The sequence below is a fragment of the Littorina saxatilis genome, linkage group LG1 (assembly GCF_037325665.1).
Source record: "Littorina saxatilis isolate snail1 linkage group LG1, US_GU_Lsax_2.0, whole genome shotgun sequence".
Taxonomy (NCBI): Eukaryota; Metazoa; Mollusca; class Gastropoda; order Littorinimorpha; family Littorinidae; genus Littorina; species Littorina saxatilis.
The window spans coordinates 80863608-80888479 of record NC_090245.1 but is presented as its reverse complement, the minus strand read 5'-3'; the positions used below and the strand labels follow the sequence as shown (position 1 = coordinate 80888479).

At 40.3% G+C, this 24872-nt stretch overlaps 2 protein-coding genes across 2 annotated transcripts; both read right to left on the bottom strand.

Moving 5' to 3' along the window:
* Positions 1 to 281: 281 nt before the first annotated feature.
* On the bottom strand, positions 282 to 4816 carry LOC138981213 (uncharacterized). The gene is made up of 2 exons (XM_070354063.1): positions 4662 to 4816; positions 282 to 3265 (listed from the first exon to the last, which is right to left on the bottom strand). Exons 1-2 carry the CDS (start codon positions 4708 to 4710, stop codon positions 996 to 998), a joined length of 2319 nt encoding a protein of 772 aa, XP_070210164.1. The 5' UTR covers positions 4711 to 4816; the 3' UTR covers positions 282 to 995.
* A 2858-nt stretch (positions 4817 to 7674) lies between these two features.
* On the bottom strand, positions 7675 to 23473 carry LOC138981203 (asparagine--tRNA ligase, cytoplasmic-like). The gene is made up of 18 exons (XM_070354051.1): positions 23290 to 23473; positions 20453 to 20535; positions 19995 to 20060; positions 19267 to 19359; positions 18828 to 18917; positions 18363 to 18441; positions 18109 to 18179; positions 17797 to 17883; positions 17106 to 17192; positions 16498 to 16554; positions 16028 to 16105; positions 15672 to 15749; positions 14957 to 15078; positions 12820 to 12955; positions 12171 to 12284; positions 10694 to 10825; positions 9416 to 9547; positions 7675 to 9161 (listed from the first exon to the last, which is right to left on the bottom strand). The coding sequence occupies exons 1-18, from the start codon at positions 23327 to 23329 to the stop codon at positions 9030 to 9032; spliced, it is 1677 nt and encodes a 558-aa protein (XP_070210152.1). The 5' UTR covers positions 23330 to 23473; the 3' UTR covers positions 7675 to 9029.
* Positions 23474 to 24872: the final 1399 nt, after the last annotated feature.

The window sequence follows — 24872 nt, the reverse complement described above, 5'->3', positions numbered from 1 at the left end:
TATTTTTTACAAGATTAATGATCAACTTAATTGTTTTGATTTCAAAAAAGTGGTTCTCTGTTCATTCATTGCAGCTGTGCATTGTTGTGATTGCACAGATAAATTTAGCGTTCGAGGGGGTACCCTTAAACAAAGGGGCATAAGTAGTAGTGGGAATGAGTTTATTCGTGGCGAACTTGTTAAAACGTGTTCAGTAGACCCCAGTGAATATCTCTAGCCTAATGAAGCTGGATCCTGAGGGGGGTGCACGGTACGCCTAGCTGGCTTGGAGCCTACTACACACTGCAGGCACGCACTGTCGCACACCGACACACTGGGCGATGACGTCACGCACCCATACGGCCACAAACACTTTGGTAAACAAATAAAACTTCGAAGATTTTGCTTTTCAATCAAAGAACAAAAGGCAACAACAAAATCATGGGTATAAAACAAAATCACAAGCTACTGTACTCATAACTGAAATATCCAATTTCAGCACAAGTATGTGTTAAAAAAAATAACTAGAACAGAATAACTGGGGTTGCGCAAGATTTCAGCCGTTATCGGAGATACAAGTGGTTGGCCAATACAGCTGCTGATGATATTTCATTAAACGGGTTACAATCCAAATGCTTCGATCGACTGCTGACGTCAAGGAAACGACAGTGTATGCGTGAGATTTCTTCACTTGAAGCAAGGGCAAACAAAGCATCTAGTCTGCACTGAGGACTATTTGGGCGAGTCCACGGACAAAATGTGTAGCAGTGCATGTTGCCTTGTGCCAGGTGTTCTGGGTCGTGCTCAGTTATTGTTCCTTCGCTGCATAGAGCTTGATTAAGCTGATCCTGTGCAGAGATTAGAGATCCTTGCACACACACACACACACAGACACACACACACACACACACACACACACACACACACACACACACACACACACACACACACACACACCACCACCGAGCGATTAAGGCGCGATATCTGAAAAAGAACTGGGTATAGAGATGCATTGTTCACTTGGTCAGGTACTGTTCAATGCCGTCAACGCCTAGCATGGCACAGAAGAAACTGCAGATGGCGTTGATTTCAGTTTCAGTGAAATACAAAGAACCGCTTTTCGGCAGGCGGGACACAAGCTCTGAAGGACACAAAGAAAAAGGATAACCGCACAAAACTCGAGGTAATTGACTCCCTTGTTGGATCTGAACAACGAACAGCCTTGGAGCTTTGTCTGTTTGAAGTGAGGTGGGAGAAAGACATGGCGCCAGGTAACCACAGAGAAACTCTTCCGATGGCTCTGTGTTTCCTAGAACCACCATCAGCAGACGACAGTTGTCGGCTTGTTCCAACACGCCGAACAGTTCGGTGCAGCCAGGGTGAACATCGTCTGACATGCAGGTGACACGCAGTCCGCAGGCCTTCGTCAGAATGACCTTGACGCTCTGAGCTGCCTGAGCAACGTCTTTGTCCTGGGGATCGTGCAGAATGGTCACGTGCCAGGCGTCACTGTCACGTGCACCCTTCGCGGGCTGATCAGCGAGGGTTGCACGAGGGAACATGTAGTCAAATGCCCACAGGAAAGAGTTCTGAGCCATCTGCCAGTAAAAGTCGAAGTTGATCCAATTACCGACCATCATCAGTCTGCGCTGACCAGCAAAAACGTAGACCAAAACTGGCAGGTCTGTTTTTCCAGTCCCTCGGAAGTTTTCAAGTTTCCCAGTAGCATCCAAGTAAGCGACGATGTACAGCGCGCTCATGTAGTCTTTCGTTTTAATCAAGCAGCGGAGATCCATTTCTAAGATATCAGGACTAGCCTCATTCAACCGCTCCTCATCTGGGACTTTGCTCAACTCGTCTACAGCTTGCTCTTCGTCGCCTATGATGTAGTACAATCTTGCTTTCCTCTTCAGTTTCTCTACGGGAGACAAAGAAGAGTCCTGACAAATGGCATCTAGTAGTATCTTGAAAGAATATCCACGACTTTGCAGGTGTCGCGTTAGCTCCGGGTTTGTGACAGAATTGTGGCTCTGCATGTACAACGCCTGTTCAAGCAATTGCAGTCCTTTCTCCTTTGTGTTCGGCTGAGATGGACTGGTGTCCATCTGGAGGTAAACCAGACCTGCCATTTCATAGGCTTTAATCTGATCAAGTGGACTGTTCAGTGACTTGTCCTGAATGAGGATCTGTTCGCACTCATGAAGCGCTTCTAACAGATTGTTTTTTCGTTTGTGCATTTTTGCAATGAAGAATCGAGCTTGTGTGCTTTCTCCGTAGGAAATTTCAACACATTTTTCAAAGTGACGTAGGGCATTTTGGTTCTGCCGTGAGGATTCACAGAGTTGACCTAACTTAAGAAGTGCTTTTGCTGTTGGTCTAATATCAACGGACTTTTGGAGCAGTCTGCGTGCTTCATTTTTATTGAATTGAAGATAGAACTGTCCACACTCTGTCAAGACAGAAACATTCGTCGGTGCCAAACTCTCAGCAATTTGAATACATTTCCGCGGAAACTCCGGAGACTCGAAGACACCACCAAGTTTTTTCTTCAGATCCAAGTGCCGGTAGATGAGCAAACATCCGAGTTTTGCTGCTGCTAGTGCCTTTACAAAATCAGGCGCGTTGGAACCTTGGACTTCATGCAGCAACATTGCTGCCTTTTCTCCCATTTTCAAAGCATTGTCTGTGTCAACTGCATGACACATTCTGGAATTGGTGTACAGTGATCGCTGCAACGCGATAGCCATTCCGAGTTTCCAGTCCATCTCCTCAGGCCTCTGTTCCACCACTTCTTCGAAATACTGTACGGTTAGCTGATCGTAAGCAGGTCCGAGGCGCGAGCAGCAATACGCAATCTCAGCTATGCCCTCAACTTCCCTTTCTCCGAAGAAAGCTTGTTCTTTCAGCTTCTTCAGATGCGCAATCTGCTCTCTAGCTGTGGGTTTGTCGCCCATGTTCCACAGTAAGGTGGATCTGTTCGCATTGGCGACAAGATTGAGACCATCCATTTCCAGCACCTCCTTTGTTTTGTCCAGGGCCTGCTGGAACTTCTTAAGCTGGAACAAGGCAAAGGCGACGAGATTGGCGTCTCGAGACAGCTCCATGACGGTACCCCCTCCCTGCCCCCTCTCGGCTTCCACTCTGTCTCTGACGCTGCACCAGCGGTTTGTGTTGATGTTTCTGTAACCTGGCACATTAAGCATGCTGGGGAAGCACTCCAGCTGTCTGTAGAAGTCTTCGTTTTCCAGCTGGACACGGTCCCGCCATGGCAGTGGCGCAACTTGGTCTGCACAGACAATTCAGACTTTAATGGCTGCGATATTTTTATAGGTCATTTGGGACCCTCTAATTCTTGTTCTCCCAAAACATTCAAAAAGTGTGCATATGCTGCCTTGTGTTTCTCTAAGAATCAATACACCAACAAATTAAATGTCAACGCATGTTTTACACGTTCACACAGGGCGTGTGTCCATATGTTCCAAGAAAAACTGTCATATTAAGAATGTCACGTGATTACCTGGCGACCCAGTATAATATATTGCATTAGACTCATTAGACGCACATTTTTACTATCAAATTTGGTAGCTTTTAAGAAGACCTAAATAATATGCTTTCAGACAAAATTATTCATTTCACAAATGTTGATGGAACAAAAAATGCAAGCCACTAAAATTTGGTATATCAAACCAACAATGTACGTCCTTCTAAAAAGAAAAGATGACAATTAAACGAAACGCTCGTACTTAAAGCGTCAACTCTTGACAGAATTCTTTAATGATGGAACCATGACAGGGTAATATGAAATATGGAAAAATAAACTGGAAAAGAAAAGGGTTGGGCGCATCTTTATGGCTATAAAAATTACAGGTTAAACTTGTTCAACTTAAAGGGATATAACAGACCGAAACACTGCCTCTGACTAGGAATACTTTGAAAGTAATGTTTTAACGCGTAGGAATTCAAATTTAAACCAGCAGTGTTTGAGTTATGTTTTCACACGGTGATTTCTCCCAAAGTTCTTCCGCCGTACCTCGGCTTTGTTTTTTTGGTTTAAAACTTGATGACACCGGGCTCGAGGATATGCCTCAGAATAAGTAGTTTTATCGTTCGTTGCATTATTCAATCAAAATACTGTGTTGGGTAGTCAGTGTTGAGACAGCCTATTCCAAATGTGTTTGTTTACTTTGTGTCACTAACGTGTCGCATCGAATGTGCGTGCGCTTGCAAGATTACCGATTTGACTTCCTGAGTCCAACGGTTTTCATCTGTCTAGGCGAATGCGTACCCGCCAGCACTGAATAAAATATGACGACGAAAGAAGGTCGGGGTTTTTTGACACAGGAGAGTTTGCTCGACTACCCGTTCTCTGAATAAAAATTATTTAATCAATTAGCATTGTTACGGACCACTTTGGAGCTAATTACTGCTGGTGTATCTAAATTACAGCACAGCAAATGTTCCCTAAACTTTGAAAGGTCTGATTCGCCAGAAAACTGTCCTAAAATGGCGCCTTAGGTGTAATATCTGCATAGAATAATGTCATGTCATGCGCGCTGGGCCGTATCTCTTCCTCTAGTGTTCAAAACAAAAAATAGTGTGTGAATGGATTGTTATACGTATCAAATCAAATCCATACCCTTTAAAAATGACAAGTTACAACAATAACAACAAAGGTCACTTACAAGAAGTCTGCATGCTGATCAGCGACTTCTGGACAATCGCCCCGGACATCAAGACTACGACATTCCTTGTCTTCTGGATTCAACGACAGAAGAAATCTCGAAAGAACATGCAGCAAATTTAAGCAGAACGCTTATGTCTGCGTTCCTCCGAACTACGTCGAACTTTCTGGACACCCGTTCACTCAGTGTAAGGTATCTCTGTGTTTACTGTGAATCACAAATCAATAGCAAGCCAGGTTTTGCTAACCAGCGACAAAAATAAAGGTGTGGGTTCTTTTCTGCTGCAGCCGTCCATGACAAAATCAATCTAGTCACAGGTAAGGCTGCATTGGGTTTTTTTCCACACAACCCCTTATACTGGTGCAATTCTGTAACACATGTTACATAGCCACTGGTGAATTAACAGAGAAAAAAATAAAGAAAAACGTTCATATAGCGGGTTGTCGCATCCATGGGAGGTAATCGGAACCGACCAATCAGACTGAGCCAGTAGCGCGACATATGTCGTGACAACCAGGTGACAATATACGTGAAGTAGTGCGACATATGTCGCGACAACCAGCCTAAGGGTTAAAGGCACAAAGAAGCCTATAGAATATTAGTTCCGTGTTCGGTGTTGAACTTCAAAGCATAGCCCCGGTTACAAGGGGTGGTGTTCACGACAAAGTGGTCTAATCTGTGTGCATATTAAATGAATTTGCTTTTTTTATTAACAAAAAACGTCATTACTCTTACACAACTGTGTATCCATGTGAAAATTGCTGTAAATGTCGTACCTTTTGAGTTTACAGTTCGACACACCTGGGTGTTTGACCCCTGTACGTTCAGAAGCTCGGAATTAAACAACTAAGAAAGAAAGAATAAATCTCAGTGGTTCAGTGCGTGTGTGTATGTGTGTGTGTGTGTCGTTATATTTTTGTTGTTGTTGTTCTTGAAATGATGTTCATAATGATTTGCTCTTAAAATTACACTTTGTTAGAAAAAAATCCATTGTAAAGGATTGTCTGGCTTACTGCCACATAAAGGTATTACTCAGAACCAAATTAAATACAGCATATATCCTTCTTCTTCTTCTTCTTCTTCACGTTTATGAGGAAATCCCTTTACAGGGCAACGATCCTCATTTTGGTTGGTGCGCCTAATTTCCCTAGAGTGAAAGATAAAGTGGATAGTGTACCTACGAAAATCAAAACAGTGGTGGATTGGTAGGCAAGCTATTGCTTTTCGCTATTTGCCGTGGCGCCCAATTTCAGGCCCTGGGCTGAGGGGCTAGCCTATACCACCCAGCGCAGCAACTGGGCCGCGACGAAACAATCCATCAGGTTCAGGCGTAAAACCAAGAGTCCTGTTTCATTAAAAAAAAACACTCTTTTTCGTGAAAATAAGTTCAGCTCACCATCTCAGATCTGGCCAAGATTTTACAAGGGAAAAAAAAACATCTCTCCACTTGGACTCATACTAAATATCAACACCCGACTGCTTGCTATGGTGATTCTGATTTTTGTAATGAATAATGTTCTTAAAAAGCCACAATTCAGTGGCATTTACGAAATTAATTCGTCCCTTAAAAAATCCCTCGTGCACAGAGAGCATCGACGCTGTTCATTTTTTGTATGTGTGACCAAGTGGAGGGGTGTTCTTATCTCCTGTAAAATCATGACCAGATCTCAGATGGTGAGTCGACAATATCAATAAATGATGCTTCATGTCCCACAGGTACACGTTTACACGGGAAGGTCTGTGCCTTTAAGTCAAGTTCTTTCGCTGGTGTCCTTCACATCAGTCTTCGAATGAGCATTTCATTATTTTCTTAGCTGGGACCCGATTACAAAATGTCACGGGTGCCGGGTTTGGAATTTAGCCAACACGGAACCGAATTCTATATTTTTCCCTTTGTATCTTTGTCTGCACAAAGGGACCATGTATCTGCATAAAGAGGTGGGTCAGTGTGCATGTCTCGGTGGGAATTCCTAATAACACACCTCAAGTTCTACTTTCATTTCATACGATTGAGCTTATTTTATCCCAATTGTGTTCCATATATATGTCTGCATGAAGGCGTGTCTGTCTGTCTTATTTATTTGTTCTCCCTTGCATGTGCACATGTGTGTGTCTGTGGTCAAATAGAAGTGACAACACTCCGCAATAATATTGTACAGAGAAAGAGAGAAGGGTCGTGTCTAAAATAGATGTCCTCTGTTGTCCAAACTGCCTTTACGCTATTATTATTCTCAGGACTGAGTCGAAGGTGTGATCTCTAGCCTGCGTGCATGGCGGCTTGCAAGTCCTTTTGTTGGGTTACATTTGCACATCAATCTCGGAGGAGTATTTAAATTATTTTGAGCTGGGGCACGATGAAAAGTCACAGTTTTACAATCTGGGATAGTATGCACAAAGAAGTGCTCAACCGGGCGGGAACCAAGCCCTTGGTCGGATTGGTTGCAATTGCTATATGTTGAGGATTTCAACCAATCCAACCTGGTGCTTGGTTCCCCATCCATTCGGGAACTGTGCCGTGAGCACTACCCCTGTTCTTTATGCTTTGAAGTTCAGCCAACACCAAACACGGAACTGATACTCGGAACTGATACTCTATAGGCTGCTTTGTGCGTGTCTTGTCATAGTCCTGTTGCATATCAAGTGCTGTGTGCTGAGGTGGTCCTATTTGTGTCTCTTAGCAAGAATTCAAGGTAAACAGCTCACGACTACTTTCATTTCGCCTTTACCTAAGATGCGTTTCATATGGCTGCTTGGACGCGAATCCACTCGAACTTTTCTCCGTTGCATGTCTGTCGTAGAACAAACGACTATTAGCCAGCAACGCCACATCTCGACAATGTTATAGAATGCAAGTAGGAAAGGAACAAAGTAAGAAAGAAAGTAAAGAAAGAACAAAGCAAAGGTACAAACATTTTGTGAAAAATAAAATGCAACAACAAAGTGGTGCTCACGAGTCACCAGCTTGAAAGCAGAGTGACAGACAGCCATAAATAAAATAACAACTGACAACAGCTTTTTGGTATCATTATTTTATTCTTCTGTCAGGGGGATGTTTGAGTTGCTTGCACAGCACAATGTTAACACTAAACATTTGTTTGTGTGTATCCTGGCAAGTAGTTTTATTTTGAGAGAAAAACAAAAAAACAAAATCTGTTTCTTTGATGCACACATCATCAATCATTCCCTCAGCAGTCATGGCTGGTAGCATAAACATGTTCTTTGAACATGGTGTTATAACTTTTTACATGCAAATGTACAGTCCTAAAATGAGGCAAAGCAAAGCCAACAAAAATGTTAACCCTTAATAAACTATAATGCAGCAAATTAACATCAGAATTGCTGATCTGACAAATTGAAATTACCTAGTTCAATACACAAATGTATGTAAGCCTGATGGCTTCCGACACCCTGTTCTTTAAAAACTATAGTCCAGCTTTTCTGTCATCTTCAACTCATTAACTTAAACAGCAATGAATATGTTATAAATATATTTAAAGTCAACTGCACAGAATGTTACCAGTACTCACAGCAAGGTCTGTGTCCCAAGTAAGGCCAATGTGGCTGACAATTCAAAATTCCGAATGAGCCTTGTTCTACCTGCTTATATGAACGCGACAGAAAGAAATACACAAAGCCTACAGAAAACAGACCTCACTGTCACTCGTGCAAATGTCACAGAGTGGGTGGTGCTACACTTTCAGAAGCATAGAGTCATTCGAGTCTTCAAAGCTATTTCACACTTGCTGCTAAAAAGGTTGCATGCATATGATCTATGAATATACAATGGTATACATTCTGAACAATTTAATCTGTAACAGTGGTTCTATTCCTGAATCTAAGACTTTGCAGTCAAACATCACAGACTGTAGAATATATTCCTGGGAAAAAAAATCTCTCAGGTATAGTCTTATTCCAACAGATTAAAAAGTTGTCAGAAATTGTGTATATATGCACTACTAAAAAAAATACCATACCCCTGAACCATCTAATGTCTGATAACTGTACGCTATCCATATCACCCTTTGAACCACTTTCACCGTTGATGCTTTTGTGTTTTATTTTGTTGGTCTGTAACAAACATCAATGGAAACACACTAACTTAGCACATGATGCACAATGAGCACATAACAGGGAAACATCTTGAGAAGATAAAAAAAAATACAATTGTGACTTTTCTGTAGATGAAACAAAGACATTCAGCATCATCTTGTGTCTTGGGTCTCCTTCTCCTCTTTTTTTTTGTGCTTCTTTTTTTGGTTTTGTTTCATTAACCTGCCTCTGATAACACCACGAACTCATAATGCCAACTGTTTAGAGATTCAGGCAGCATGACGAAAGAGAAGTCTTCAGGCGTTCCTTCAACAGCATCTAGGGCTTGCAGCGATCGACGAAGCGAGGGTATAGGCAGGCCTCGCGGATGTGGTATCTGTTTAGAATCCAGCACATAAAGCGCTCCACGCCCAGGCCATATCCACCATGAGGACAGCTTCCGTACCGTCTCTGATAACAAAAGATGAATCATATAAATTAGCCATACCAAAAGTATAAATCTATAAATCTCAATTCTGGTTTACACAAAGAACACATGAAGTTTAAATTTGAGGATATCATGATGAATAACATTCCATCTTTTCCATCGACTCAGAACTGGCAAAAGCAGATTCAATACTCAAGTCATCTCTATTGAGAGGTCCAACAGATCAATGCGTACAAATACACATTATGGGAGTGCAAACTAAAAAAGTTGTACCGACCTGATCGATGTACCAATAGTAGTTGGCGGGGTCGATTCCCTCTCGCTTGAAGCCAGCCTCCAGCTGCTCCACATCCCAGATCCTCATGGAGCCTCCCGTGATCTCGCCCACGTTGGGCATCAATAGGTCCACCTGTAATCAACACAGTTCTCCTTCAACCTCCGCCATACCCACTGACTATTATCAGTACTTGACAATGATAGTGCTTGTTCGTTCAATGTTTTTTGGTCTGAGGTGCAATGAGATTGATTCAGCATAACTGTTTTATAATACTGGTGGTATTATGAGCGGTTGCATCCCTCTGGTATTTCTTAATTTAAACTTTGACCAGGATTACATTTTGTTTCCTTCATTTTCTGAGGAAGGGAAAGAATTTGACTCACATAGATCATTCTTCAGCCACAACTCTGATATCAACAAAATTACAACTCACTCTCACTCTCTCTCTCTCTCTCTCTCTCTCTCTCTCTCTCTCTCTCTCTCTCTCTCTCTCTCTCCCCCCCCCCCACTTTTAATATGCTATTTTACCTGTATAGGAGAAAGGGGTATCAGATTTTCACACCTCTAAGATTCATTTTCAAAGCTATTGGAGAAGGGTTTCAACCAAAACTTGGACAAATGTTTATCTCAGTGACAGATTCCTTTAATGGTCTCAAGCCTTCTAAACACGAGAGGGTCTTAAGTGTTGTTGTACCTCACAGACGTACCTAAAAAAGAGAAAATGTGAGGAAACGTCAGGTCATATAAAAAGCTGCTGAAGTAGGATTGACTGTGCTACCAGTATTAGCAGTACAGTGGACCCCCCAGTTTAAGACCCCTTCCTTTTTAAGACCCTGTTTTCTCAGATCCCATTTTCATAACCACTGTAATTTGACCGCCGTTTTAAAACTCCCTCCTTTTTAAGATCTGATTTTCTGATTTTTCAAGGGATTAAAAGGGAGTTTCCACTGTAGCAGCGACAACGAAACCACCGACATCACTAAATGCACCACAGCTGTTCACAGTGCTTCATTTCTGCTACTTTAGCTGCAGGCAATTTTTAGCACCCATTCTTTTCCCACAGCAGAGAATACAGCAGCTAGTATAGCTCTCTCAGCGCTATGCACTGAGAAGGCCAATCTCCCAGTATAGCGCGGAAGCAGTTGGGTTAAACAGGTAAGCGAGTCTAACGGTTTGCTGGCTGCAGCTGTTGGTAGCCGAAACTATTCTCTCTGCTGGGCTATTTTTAACTCACACTAAAACACAAGCTAGGAACAGCCGTGGCACAGCAGTACTTACGGACTCAGTGAGGCGATTGTCTTCCGGGCAGCGAGGCATGTAGAAAGACTTAATCTCAGCAGGAAAGCGGCACAGAAGGATGGGTTCGTTGATCGCATCCGTCATCTTTCTCTCTGGAGCTTCAGGAATGTCCTGCAAACATCAACAACAAGAAGGGCAAAGCCCATACGACTCACATGCTTGACCTTGACCTTTACATGACCTTGACCTTCAGGGTCAAGGTCAAATAACTAAACCTAGCAATGACATCATACACTAAGAACTGCTTTACACATTTTTCCTACCAAAATACATGACCTTGACCCAAGGTCAAGGTCATCCAAGGTCATGCAACACAAAGCTGTTAATTCAAGACATAGGAAGTACAATGGTGCTTATTGGCTCTTTCTACCATGAGATATGGTCACTTTTAGCGGTTCACTACCTTATTTTGGTCACATTTCATAAGGGTCAAAGTGACCTTGACCTTGATCATATGTGACCAAATGTGTCTCATGATGAAAGCATAACATGTGCCCCACATAATGTTTAAGTTTGAAACAGTTATCTTCCATAGTTCAGGGTCAAGGTCACTTCAAAATATGTATACAATCCAACTTTGAAGAGCTCCTGTGACCTTGACCTTGAAGCAAGGTAAACCAAACTGGTATCAAAAGATGGGGCTTACTTTGCCCTATATATCATATATAGGTGAGGTATTCAATCTCAAAAACTTCAGAGAAAATGGGAAAAATGTGAAAAATAGCTGTTTTTTAGACAACATTTATGGCCCCTGCGACCTTGACCTTGAAGCAAGGTCAAGATGCTATGTATGTTTTTTGGGGCCTTGTCATCATACACCATCTTGCCAAATTTGGTACTGATAGACTGAATAGTGTCCAAGAAATATCCAACGTTAAAGTTTTCCGGACGGACGGACGGACGGACGTCCGGACGGACGTCCGGACGGACGGACGGACGGACGGACGGACGACTCGGGTGAGTACATAGACTCACTTTTGCTTCGCATGTGAGTCAAAAATGTAAATGCAAGAACGAAATAAACGGCAATGACACAATGCTTCAAAGATGTGAACTACAATATAAAATAAAGCTCTTTGAACTTCGGATAAGGCGCTATATAAATAAAGAGAATAATAAAAAAAACACACACAAAAAAAGAAGAAAGAAAACAAGATAAAAATCCACAAAGTTAGAAACAAAGTTTGCTATCCTCCTTATTGTCTAAATAGCATTTTAGTGCAAATATGCCACAGAAATAGCTAAAACACAGAGCAAGAACATCTTCATATAAATATTTTTTCTTCCTGTAGCCATTTTAAAATAAACCGTGTACCTCTATTCATTTCAAACATTCAAATGACATGTACACACGAAAAGATAAACATGCTTTTTAAAATAAATTCAATACATATGAACAGGATTTTATATGTCATACAATTTTGTTTAAAACAAGAGCTAGTACTACTTTACTTACATCACCAAACTCGTAAAATGTGCCGTCATCTTTTGTGACATTGTTTTCTTTGAGCCACACAATGGCGTCTGTGTAGTTCATTCTCTTAAATGGTCGCTTGGGTGGTTGGAATTCCTGTTGAAGAAACAATAAAAAGAGAATAAATAAACAAAGATTTCCAAGACATAAACCCACATGACACGTATAAAAAATACTGAAAGTCTCACTGTCTATTTACACAATGGATACACACTGCTCATAAACCTTTGAAAAGTGTTTTTTCAGGTTCAGAAGCACAACTGGTTGTCATCAGCTTTCAAACTGATGACAACTATCCCACATTTTTTTCAGATACACATGGAAAACAATAATAATGATCAAGACACAGAGGTCGCACAGCCATCTGCAAATTTGACTTGCTGCATTAAAAGTACAAAGTATAATACACAACTACAAACAAAGATGTCTGCCCCTTCTTTATGTGACTTTCTTATCTCTCTCTCTCTCACACTCTCTCTCTCTCTCTCTCTCTCTCTCTCTCTCTCTCTCTCTCTCTCTCTCTCTCTCTCTCTCTCTCTCTCTCTCTCTCTCTCTCTCTCTCTCTCTCTCTCTCTCTCTCTCTCTCTCTCATGCAAGCACACACACACACACACACTTAGTGCATACTTACAGGGTGCAAGTCTTTGACGAAGGAGGCGAAGGGAGACTTGAGTATTCTGTCGACCACGTCGCACACAAGATCCTCAATCTTGTCCAGCAAGTCGTCAAAGGTGATGAAGGGACATTCTGCTTCACAGTGAGTGTACCTGATGACAGTAGAGAATAAACACATCAAGACATGCTATGGTCAAATGTTGCTATACAGGCTCCGAGTTACCACCAACATGATAGGACTCAAGACCTAATGGATACAAAAAACCGACAGTTTTGTCCACACACACACTGGTAGATTTTCTACAATGATCTGTTAAAAACTTCTTTTTATATTTAGTCAAGTTTTGACTAAATATTTTAACATCGAGGGGGAATCGAAACGAGGGTCGTGGTGTATGTGCGTGTGTGTGTGCGTGTGTGTGTGTGTGTAGAGCGATTCAGACTAAACTACTGGACCGATCTTTATGAAATTTGACATGAGAGTTCCTGGGTATGAAATCCCCGAACGTTTTTTTCATTTTTTTGATAAATGTCTTTGATGACGTCATATCCGGCTTTTCGTGAAAGTTGAGGCGGCACTGTCACGCCCTCATTTTTCAACCAAATTGGTTGAAATTTTGGTCAAGTAATCTTCGACGAAGCCCGGACTTCGGTATTGCATTTCAGCTTGGTGGCTTAAAAATTAATTAATGACTTTGGTCATTAAAAATCTGAAAATTGTAAAAAAAAATAAAAATTTATAAAACGATCCAAATTTACGTTTATCTTATTCTCCATCATTTGCTGATTCCAAAAACATATAAATATGTTATATTCGGATTAAAAACAAGCTCTGAAAATTAAATATATAAAAATTATTATCAAAATTTTTTTCCGAAATCAATTTAAAAACACTTTCATCTTATTCCTTGTCGGTTCCTGATTCCAAAAATATATAGATATGATATGTTTGGATTAAAAACACGCTCAGAAAGTTAAAACGAAGAGAGGTACAGAAAAGCGTGCTATCCTTCTCAGCGCAACGAATACCCCGCTCTTCTTGTCAATTCCACGGGCACTGCCTTTGCCACGGGCGGTGGAGTGACGATGCTACGAGTATACGGTCTTGCTGCGTTGCGTTGCGTTCAGTTTCATTCTGTGAGTTCGACAGCTACTTGACTAAATATTGTATTTTCGCCTTACGCGACTTGTTACATTTAGTCAAGTTTTGACTTAATGTTTTAACATAGAGGGGGACTAGAGACGAGGGGTGTGAGTGTGTCTGTGCGTGTGTGTGTGTAGAGCGATTCAGACCAAACTACTGAACCGATCTTTATGAAATTTGACATGAGAGTTCCTGGGAATGATATCCCCGGACATTTTTTCATTTTATTCGATAAATACCTTTGATGACGTCATATCCGGCTTTTTGTAAAAGTTGAGGCGGCACTGTCACACCCTCATTTTTCAATCAAATTGATTGAAATTTTTGTAAAGCAATCTTCGACGAAGGCCGGACTTCGGTATTGCATTTTAGCTTGGTGGCTTAAAAATTAATTAATGACTTTGGTCATTAAAAATCTGAAAATTGTAATAATTTTTTTTTATATAAAACGATCCAAATTTACGTTCATCTTATTGTACATCATTTCCTGATTCCAAAAACATATAAATATGTTATATTTGGATTAAAAACAAGCTCTGAAAATAAAACAAATAAAAATTATGATCAAAATTAAATTTCCGAAATCGATTTAAAAACAAGTTCATCTTATTCCTTGTCGGTTCCTGATTCCAAAAACATATAGATATGTTATGTTTGGATTAAAAACACGCTCAGAAAGTTAACACGAAGAGAGGTACAGAAAAACGGGCTATGCAGCACAGCGAAACCACTACCGCGCTGAACAGGCTCGTCAGTTTCACTCTGTTATGCACAAGCGGCGGACTACGGTCATTGTGAAAAAATGCAGTGCGTTCAGTTTCATTCTGTGAGTTCCACAGCTTGACTAAATGTAGTAATTTTGCCTTACGCGACTTGTTTTTAATGTGGTTTCAATTTATTTATGACAGACGCAGAGTCAAATTAAACACAGCAATTCCAATTTTCTTATTTGAAACCTGTCAATACAGAAGTTAATCCACACTCCTTTTCGTTTCTGGGCACAACTTACTCTGCTAGATGTCGCCGTGTGCGTGAATGTTCCGCTCTGTAAGACTGTGCCATGCAAAACACGTCTCCCATTGCTGGCATGGCCGTCTCCAGATACAGCTGGGAACTCTGGGTGAGGTACGCCTGACAACAAGACAAAGATTCACACTCAAACTCCTCATGTTATTCATTTTCATTTTCATTTTCTTTTTCATTTTCATTACTTTATTGTCCCATCGCTGGGAAATTCGGGTCGCTTCCTCCCAGTGGAAAGCTAGCAGCAACGGAGTCGCGCTACCCAGGTGTCTGCGTGTTTAGGTGTATTCAGCCACCTGCACTTATGGCAGAATGACCAAGGTCTTTTACGTGCCATTGTGATGACACGGGGGTGGGACATGGCTTCCGTCTCTGGGTCTGCACATAAAGTTGACCCGTGTCCGTCCCGGCCCGAATTCGAACCTGCGACCTTTCGATCACAAGTCCAGTGCTCTACCAACTGAGCTACCGGGCCCCTCAAAACGCATGTGTGTGTGATTGTGTGTGTGTGTGCATGCGTGTTTCTGTGTGTGAGTCTGTCTGTGCGAGTGCAAACACATCCATGCAGGCAGATCAGCTTTTACTACACACACATACATACTGTACTTCCTCCCACCAACAGGTATGCACATGCCTGTATGCACTCGCACAAACACAAACACAACATAGTTTTCAAAGGAAAAACGACAAAGAGTTCTCACCTCCTGTCCAAAGTAGTCCAGTTTGAAGAGAGTAGATCCTCCTTCTACCTGTGTCTGTACCAAGGTTGGAGGATGCACCTGGAAAATGGAGAAGACATAAATAAAACCATTCCAGCAGTTGGCAACTGGGGCAAAGAATTGGGGGCAGAGGTTGAGTCACATTATGGGCTGAGGGCAGGAGGGAAAATGTGTCCTTATACTTGTTCTTTTCTGCAAATGAGGGTGTTTTTTGTGTGTAACATGTTCATGATCGTTGTCTTTGTAAGAAAATGTAAAAAAAAAAAAAGCGTACTTGAATAAATCGTTTTGAAAAAAAGCTAGGCAGGAGGGAGAATATATATTCATGAACATCTCACCTCAAAATATCCTCTGTCAAAGAAATGTTCCCTGAAACACTGGATGATGACAGACCTCATCTTGAGCACCTTGGATGTCTGAAACAGCAAAACAGCAAAATATGGATAAAACACACAAAAATAGAATTACACATTAACTCTACATTAGAGAAGTGTTTATCAAGCAAGATAAGGACCGAAAATCCTCATTCTACCATCCCAAACACTGCTCCTATGTGATACTTATCATGAATCTTTAAGTTCCTGTTTTTCTATCTTCTTCTGTTTCTTCTTTTGGAGAGCTACATAACTGAGTTATTTGGTTCCAGAAACTGAATTTTCATGCATTTTCTCCAGGGGAAAAATACAATAAATTTAACATGCTTCATCACAAAATACAATTATGTATTTCATACCTGGCATACAAAGGATGGGAGACAATCAGAACATAGATCAAAATACATATTCTTCAAAATAACTCATCAACTCACGTTTTTGCCTCGGATCATCATGTGACGGTTGTCCAGTTGAACATCTGGATGAGCATCCTGTAAGACAAAAGAACCAACATAAAACGCTGACCATTACAACAAGCGTAGGCTTGAGCATAAAAAAACCTTACCTTATTTCCTGTGAATAAGATGTCTAAAATAAATGGTCACATGGTAAACTTGCCATTTTCCTAAAAAAAAAGGAGTAAATCTTTTAATCGCCAGCAAGTTATTGGCATATTGTTTATATATATATGAATCTGAAACACAGGCTAAAGCTACACTTCCTCTCCAAAACTTCTAGTTCAAATGAATCCATACACATCACAATTTCTTTGTCCTCTACAAAGGATCTAGCTTGCATAGTCTTTTATAACTTTCACAACCAAAGAAAAAAGCTGTTTCACAGATGGTTATCAATGATATCTTATACATGTATATCTAAATCATTTCCACATAAAATCAGACTCCTGTTTTCCCACAGCAGGGAACATACGTACCTTACAAGAATAACATCAGAAATATGCACACAAAAGAGTGTAAAATGCCAAAAGCGCAGCATATTAAATTATTTGAAAAAAAAGGTCAATATGTCCTGATTGCCTGACCTCGTTGAGCAAGTTTTCAGCGCCCCCTGGTGGAGCGGCACCAATGACCTCCCAGAAGTCCACCTTCATCTCATGGTTGTCAGGGGCCTGAGGAATGCACAACACATCTTACTACAGTATTACTGTACATACAAGTGTACATGCAATCTTATTTTTCTTCTGCATTCGTGGGCTGCAACTCCACAGACACTTGTGTTTTTGCACTAGTGAGTTTTTTTGTACAGGTTTGCTGTCTCTTTTCTCTGCCATTTTAGCGGTCATACTACATTTTCGTGGGGAAGTAGATATATTAAAACTGAAAATACTCAAAGCACAAGTTATATGTTCATTTTTCCACACATCAGAACCATTATATCATATCTCATTCTGAAAATACATTTTTATTTTAAGACTTTCTCCCTTTTGAGACTTTATTTTCTACAACGTTTAGCAATTTTTGATTTTAAAAAAGCGGGTACCACAGTAGTAACCATACGGTGGCATCCTTCAGACCAGCTTAAATTGCCCTTAGGGTAATTGTTCTCTCTGGACACACTTTGGCCAAGCCAGAATACCACTAGTAAATAGCAACCTTACACATGTACATGCACAACTGGAGAGACCTCACACTGAAGGTACTGCTGCACTTGCAAAGTTACTGTTTATTCCAAATGACGAGTCACTATAAATAAATAAAATAATGTTCACCTACCTGCTTTCCTTCAGGCAACTCGCTAATGACACCGTACACAGCAATGGCAGATTCCAGAGCCAAGGTCAAGGCATCGTAATTCTGACACTGTAAAACACAGAGAAATTAATGTTTATTCAGTTATTCAAGAGTTGGTATGATGGGTCTGTTAATTTTGGACTGTTATGTGTCTCTCTCTGAACCATGATACCAAGCATCGGCACACAATGCATACATCTCATTAAATACTTTCAGTGTATTCACATAATTATCATTTTGAATTAAGATTCCAGTACTGAGCAACAGAGACACCAATTTGTTTTTTCTGCTTACCAGTTTGTCCGTAAGAACACATTGTAGGTACCCTGTTCCATCCCTGAGAACTACGAACATCAAGTTCTTGCCTGTTGAGAGAGTGACAAAGAAATCCAACTTTAATTTGCAAATCAGTACAGACATAAATGATCGCAGTCCTTATTAAATTAATTAACAATTATTCTTTTACAAAAAAGAACCTTTGATACCAAATCATAACTACACACGCATGCAAACCCACACACACAAAAGAAAAACATGTCTTCACACACCTTGGCGTCTACACTCATGGACCCATCCAAAGACCTTGACTCTGACTTCTCTGTTGGCCACACTGTCTCTCATCTTGATCTATAAATAGAAAATTTCACACTACTACACGACCACACATACATCCATCCACCAACACACCAAAAATCACAATACATTCAATAACTGTCCATGTGATTCTCTCTCTCTCTCTCTCTCTCTCTCTCTCTCTCTCTCTCTCTCTCTCTCTCTCTCTCTCTCTCACACACACACACACAGCGACACATGTGTACAAGTTCTCTCTCTGTATTTCTCTCTTTCATTCGTTCTCTCTCTCACTCACTCACACACACATGTATGCATTCACACACATATGCCAACTCACATTATGTGTGTCAACTTCACTGAACTTTTGATCAGAGCTTTCGTTGTTTTATTTAGCAATGACTTCCAGACAACAAACAAGATATGACAACATTTGGACTCACCTTTTTTGGTGCAGGGAGACTGGCACCTTGTTCAATGACAATTTTTTTCGCTTCGTCTAAGTTTTTTTCTCTCCTCTCAGCCTTCTCTGTCTGCACACAGAATAATTTTGAGTCAGTGTTCATCATAATTTCACATTCCATTTCTTATCAAGTTTATAACTTCTGCATTGTACTGTAAACAATAAGCTATGATAACTCTCACAATTTGTATATCACTTATAAATTGGACATGACACTGTACAACAGAAAACCAAGAGCATTATCCAAACATGTGGACTCATGAGACCACCAAAACTTGCTTAGACTGTCAAATTAATATTGCTTTCACATACTTTAAATTATTATCATAAAGTTAATTATGTCTTTTCGAACAAAGTGAACATTTCTGTGTGTGGTATAAGTACTAATGAAGTACTAATTAAGAGGAAAAGAATCTTACCTCCAGACCAGCTTTCTTGTTCAGTTTCTTCTGCTCAGTCTGCCACAGACTTGTCACCTTTTTCTTCTGGCTTTTGGACAAAGGTTCATAACGCTGGGAGAAAAACACAAGCAAAACTTTCATGAGCAAAAAAATGTGTGGAAGTGTACCTGGTTTTCTAAATGTTAGCTGTTTCGTATGCTTGTGTACAAAAGACCTGTTGCATATTTGTCAAGTTCAGTTTTGCAGACCAATGGAATTTTTTTATTTTTGCTCATTTACTCGAACATTTTTTTATAGCACATAGATCTGTCACTATAAGGTTAGGCCTAAAAAAAAAAAAGGTGTGGTTACGGTAACCCGACCTACCCTATTTTTAGGGGCCGACCCCATAACTTATTACATTTGTCACAACAACAAAAAAAACAAAAAAAATGAGTGCAGAAAACGCAATGAAAGCGAAATCGCCCGAGTCGCACACTTATTTCCCTGTCAAGTAGGTTTAATTTGTACACATTAGAAAAAAAAGTTAAAAAAACAAAAAAAGTGATTGCCTACCTTCCTACCCTATTTGTTTTGGCTATGTTACCGTAACCACACCTATTTTTTTTTTGGCCTTACCAAAATCACATAAAGTATCACATGTCAATTAGAATCCCCTTTGTACTTGAATAATCAAGAAATACTATAGAACAGTTTTAGAAATCGTAAAAAATAACAATAAAGATAAAATGTGTAATTATATTCACCTCTCCCTCTGTTTTGCCGTCCACAAAAATTGGAGGAAAAGGTTCTTTGTCAGCCTTTCGCATTGCCTGAAAAAAAGTAAAGTTCACCAGTAATAAAATGTACTCATTGACTGTATTCACAAAACAGCTCACGTCACAGTAATCAGTTTATTATAACAAAAACTGTGACGATGCTTGTGATGACAGTTACTGGTAGTGGTGTTGAAAAACATTAGAAACACTGATAAATTCAAAGTATTGTCTGAACAATTTTTTCATTTTGATTGTTTCTTAATCTGCTTTTAATACATATGGCCAACGTTCACTCGCCAAGCAAATCTGAAAAGGATTCACTCTCGTCTTAGCAACTAAGTATGTTTCACCAAAAAATTATTTTCGATTCACTCTCACCCTCTAAGCACAGGATGCATAGATCTTATATTCAATCACTGTAACTGTATAGTTGAATCCTTCCATACCTGGATAACAGTCTTGAATGGGTTGTCTTTGGAGCCATCTCCAGTTTCATCACTACCCTCTAACTCTGACGTGTAAATTTCAACTGAAAATGTAAAACAGATGAAAGAATCTAAATAAATCAACAGTATATATATATTATATGCATGAAAAATAAAAGCAAAGGCAATGTTATGCTGGGACTTGACCATCCTGAACTCAGGTCAAAATGAGTTACTTCCCTTCGGGTCTCATTTATCCCTGACAGGATGCCTTTGTTTTCTAGCTTTTCTGGAGAGGAAATCAATTTATTTTTTACATATTTAGAGCTTTTCGTAATGTGTTATTGATATAAGCAGATTCGCGATCGTCGATAATGAATTTTCATGGTGTTGTGTAATTTTTTAATTTCAAAGGAATTGATATATGTAAGACAGTTTCAAGCGAGCTATCTTTCGCGGGTGTATTTACTGTGCAAACAACTCTAAATATGGCAAAAGTGTCACGTGATAATCAACTTTGGCTAAGAAGCAGACGACACTTTTTCCGTAACTAGTTGGGAGTGATGCAACAATATCACGGTCTTCTTACCACAGCAGTCTCAACATTTCGACTTGTTTTGACCTTAAAACGATGTCTTTATCATAACTGTGAAGAACAGAACGAAGATCACTGTCGAAGTCGGCCATTCTACAATGACGTTCGTCTTTCGTCTGTTCATCAGAAACATTAGCGAAAAACATATGGGAGATAACTCTGTTTTCTTGTTTTGATAGATTTCCCTTTAATGCGCGTAGTAATTATTCATCCTGTCAGAGAGACCACAGAGCGATAGCGTGGACCGATGATAATCAGAATGGGACTTGACATGTTCATAAACTCAAAGCAAGAAGAGGAACTGTGGACCTTGCTGTGAAAACAGAAGAACCAAGCTACAGAATTTTAAAAACCTCTACTGCAGCTGTAAAACTATACCACAATAAAACTTTATCAAAAGAAAGTAATTCACAAAAGTCTATGAGTCAGTATGAGAATACACTGTTCTAATGTGTTTTTTGGTTGTATTTTTTTGCAGCAGAACAATCAATATTTTCAGGTAATCTCTGCATGCTTACCACATCTATTTAACAATACACCAGTTAACAGTTTCGGCACTTACATGGTCCAAAGAAGGAAAACTCACGTGATACCCAAAGCGATTCTGGTTGGACAAGAAATTTCGACGAGCAAACGCTGCATTGTCTGCTCAACGTGATGGAAGCAATTGAACGGGACGGTGTGTTTTCCTCTACGTTATAATAAAAACCTCACCGTACATCCAAATTAGCGATGGCGTTAACATGCTGTGTTATTGGTTGCAGTAATGGGAAAAACCGACTTAAAAAAATGGTGGTCGGAAGATTGCAAAATTCATTACGTGCCTCGACGGTTGTTAGTGTGTGGTTGCAAACCACCATTCAGGTGGGCATTTGTTATCGCCTGTGTGTCGTGTTTTGACAAACTTTTAGTACGACTGATGTGAGCCGAATTTATTGGGGAAAGTTCAATGAATGCAAAAAGGTATGCCAAATAGTAGTGTGTCATGTTTCCTTTGCGTTGGGTTGTGGTGAAGTACACAGCGGTTATCTGTTTGCGAGTTGCCTGGAACACGTTTTTTTTTAATAACATCTCTCGATATTCACATATTTTGTCATGTGAATAAGAACAGAACAAGTTCGTCAAACATATTTCTTATTTTATCTGCATTGAATGAATTTACAACGTCCTTCTTGTTAATTGTTTATTCATAAAGACTACTTGTACTGAAGAAAATGTTTCCCCCTTTCAACGGGTGGAGTAGTGTGCCGGAGTAGTGTCCCTTGTGTAGAGACGTGGGCGAATAACATAATCTGCGCATGCGGTGAAATCAACCGGAAAAGAAAAAAGACATAAACATGCCGAAAAACGATATGCGCATCACCCGGAAAAGGAAATAGGTCGAATCTGCTCGCGATAAAAGAAGTGCGCATGTGCGAGATCTAAAATGGCCGCGGAACTGTTAACTGGTGTATACTCCAAGTAAAAATCTTTATTTTCATGAGATTAATAATGCCTTCTACCAAATCCGAAATAACCCCCACCTTAAGTTTTTTCCCAGATAGTTCCACTCTGTTCAATCTCTTTTTCAGCTTACATGTACTCAATCTCTCCTTGTAATGTGATCCTGCTGCAGCACAATTAATTCAAGAATGGTACATGTCACGTATACTGTATACTTCTACACTTACTAAGACTTGATGTGTCTTTTTGTTTGGACATATTAAGTCAACAAGAGAACACACATGTTCTTGTTTTGTTGTTGTTTTTCTAGTGGCATTTTTCGTTTCTGTTCTGTTTTTTAATTGTTTTGTTGATCTGACTGTTTTTGTTCCGCATTTGTCTGAGAGGTGGTAGTGTGGCGCCTAGCTTTGTAATACATCATTACATGTACATGTAATACTACTTCTCTTTCATCTTTCACTGGCCTGAGAACAGAATACGAAAAACTTTGTACAAATGACAAGAAATTGGGCACATTCATGGACACACCTACTAGTATAAGTACTATAATAACACACAGCACACTTCGTCACTTGACACATGCACACACGGAACAACACAATTACCATTTTTGCCAATGTTAGTTTCTACAGACATGCGGTTTTCTGAAGGATAGTCAGCGTTCTGAGCAGTCCCAAATAAAGAGTTAATGATGTCACAGATATCATTACGAAAATAGAACAGCATGTGGTGCAAAAACGTGTCAAGCCGTGAAAAATACTATTTGAAGTATTTCCGTCTGCTGTTTTACCAAGCAACATTAAACAGGCAATAAACATACCCAGAGTTAATCCTTCCAATCCTTCAGCTACACCAGCCATCTTTCTCGGCTCGGGATATTTCTGATCGTCTGTGATCAACAAACAGCTGTGAATAACTTGCGTGTTCCTGGTTTAGGTATCCCAAGCAGCCGCTTCGAGATGATGAAACGCCGTGTAGACGACGGAAAAGATCTCACTTAAATTTAAGAACGGATTCTTTCCGGAATGTATGGGTGTTTATTTTTAGCTCAAAGAAAACATTCATAATATTAAGAGCCTCCTACACCAGCACATATTTCAAGATAACAACATAGAACCAACTACATTAAATTTTAACAGTTTTTTTCATAAGATGTAATGTCTGAGACTGTGGAAAAAAGCTGCGTTGTTTTCCGTTTACAGTTTTTGGTAAACCTATCAATTCAGAATCGAACTGTTTGAGGATAGCAAAATATTAGTCATGCCGAGTACATGTGCACCTTCGCTGTACACTCCAAAGCAATGTTTTTGTGAAGTGGGGGTTGCATCAGCCAGTCCCACGCGGAATTTTCATGTACTATATTTATTTATTTTTATCGGTGTCTTTGTTGTTAATACTGCGTGCCTCACATCTGTACACTACATCAGTGACGGTGTACACTACATTGGGGTGTGCATGTTAAAGATCCCACGATTGACAAAAGGGTCTTTCCTGGCAAAATTGTATAGGCATAGATAAAAATGTCCACCAAAATACCCGTGTGACTGGGAATGATAGGCCGTGACTTGAAAAGTAGGATGATATGCGCCGAATTGGCTGCGATCTCAGTCAGTGCTGGCCGATGTGAATGCGTGATGTATTGTGTAAAAAAAATTCCATCTCACACGGCATAAATAAATCCCTGCGCCTTGAATATGTGCGCGATATAAATTGCATAAAATAAAAAATTAGAATAAATACCTGCGCTTAGAACTGTACCCACGGAATAAGCGCGAGTAAGCCTCAATATTGATTGATCTGTGTGTGTAGTATGTGTGTGCGGAGACTGACTTGAAGGGGGGGGGGGGGGGGGGGGGGGGCGGCGATGTGCTGTGAAGTAGCCATGCCTATTGTGCACCACAATGGGTTTGTGTGTCGGTTATGTCTGCCTGTCTGGATGTGAAAAGGGACGTGAAAGTGTTTGAGGCCGGCTGGATGTGGTTTAACTTTCATCTTGAACACGCGGCCAGTACAACTGGCCTTGACACGGAACGATTCAAGGGGGGCAATCTCAAGTCATCTGAAAGAGGGAAATCCAAACGCAATCCGCCTTGTTCGATTTTATGGGCTTGGACGATAGAGAAAAATAAGAAAAGCAAAAGCTGGAGTCCAGTCTGGACGAAACTGCTATCAAGAACGCAAAATTGATTTTTTCTGAGGTTTTTTATTAGCCGTAAGCGCCATTTCTCATTTCGAATTTCTCATAACTGCTGTTCACCGCAGTGAAACCAACAAAGGGGCTTCACTCTGCTCCGATAAACATGGCGCTTACGGCTAAAAAAAACTCAGAAAAAATCAATTCTGCTTTCTTGATAGCAGTTTCGTCCAGACTGGACTCCAGCTTTTGCTTTTCTTATTTTTCTC

Coding starts and splice junctions, on each gene's coding strand:
- LOC138981213 (XM_070354063.1), bottom strand. CDS start 4,710: ATGTCCGGGGCGATTGTCCAGAAGTCGCTGATCAGCATGCAGACTTCT. Junction 3,266..4,661: donor GATCAGCATGCAGACTTCTT/GTAAGTGACCTT, acceptor TTGTCTGTGCAG/ACCAAGTTGCGCCACTGCCA.
- LOC138981203 (XM_070354051.1), bottom strand. CDS start 23,329: ATGGCTGGTGTAGCTGAAGGATTGGAAGGATTAACTCTGG. Junction 20,061..20,452: donor CATTCAAGACTGTTATCCAG/GTATGGAAGGAT, acceptor ACTTTTTTTCAG/GCAATGCGAAAGGCTGACAA. Junction 18,442..18,827: donor GTCTCCCTGCACCAAAAAAG/GTGAGTCCAAAT, acceptor TTCTATTTATAG/ATCAAGATGAGAGACAGTGT.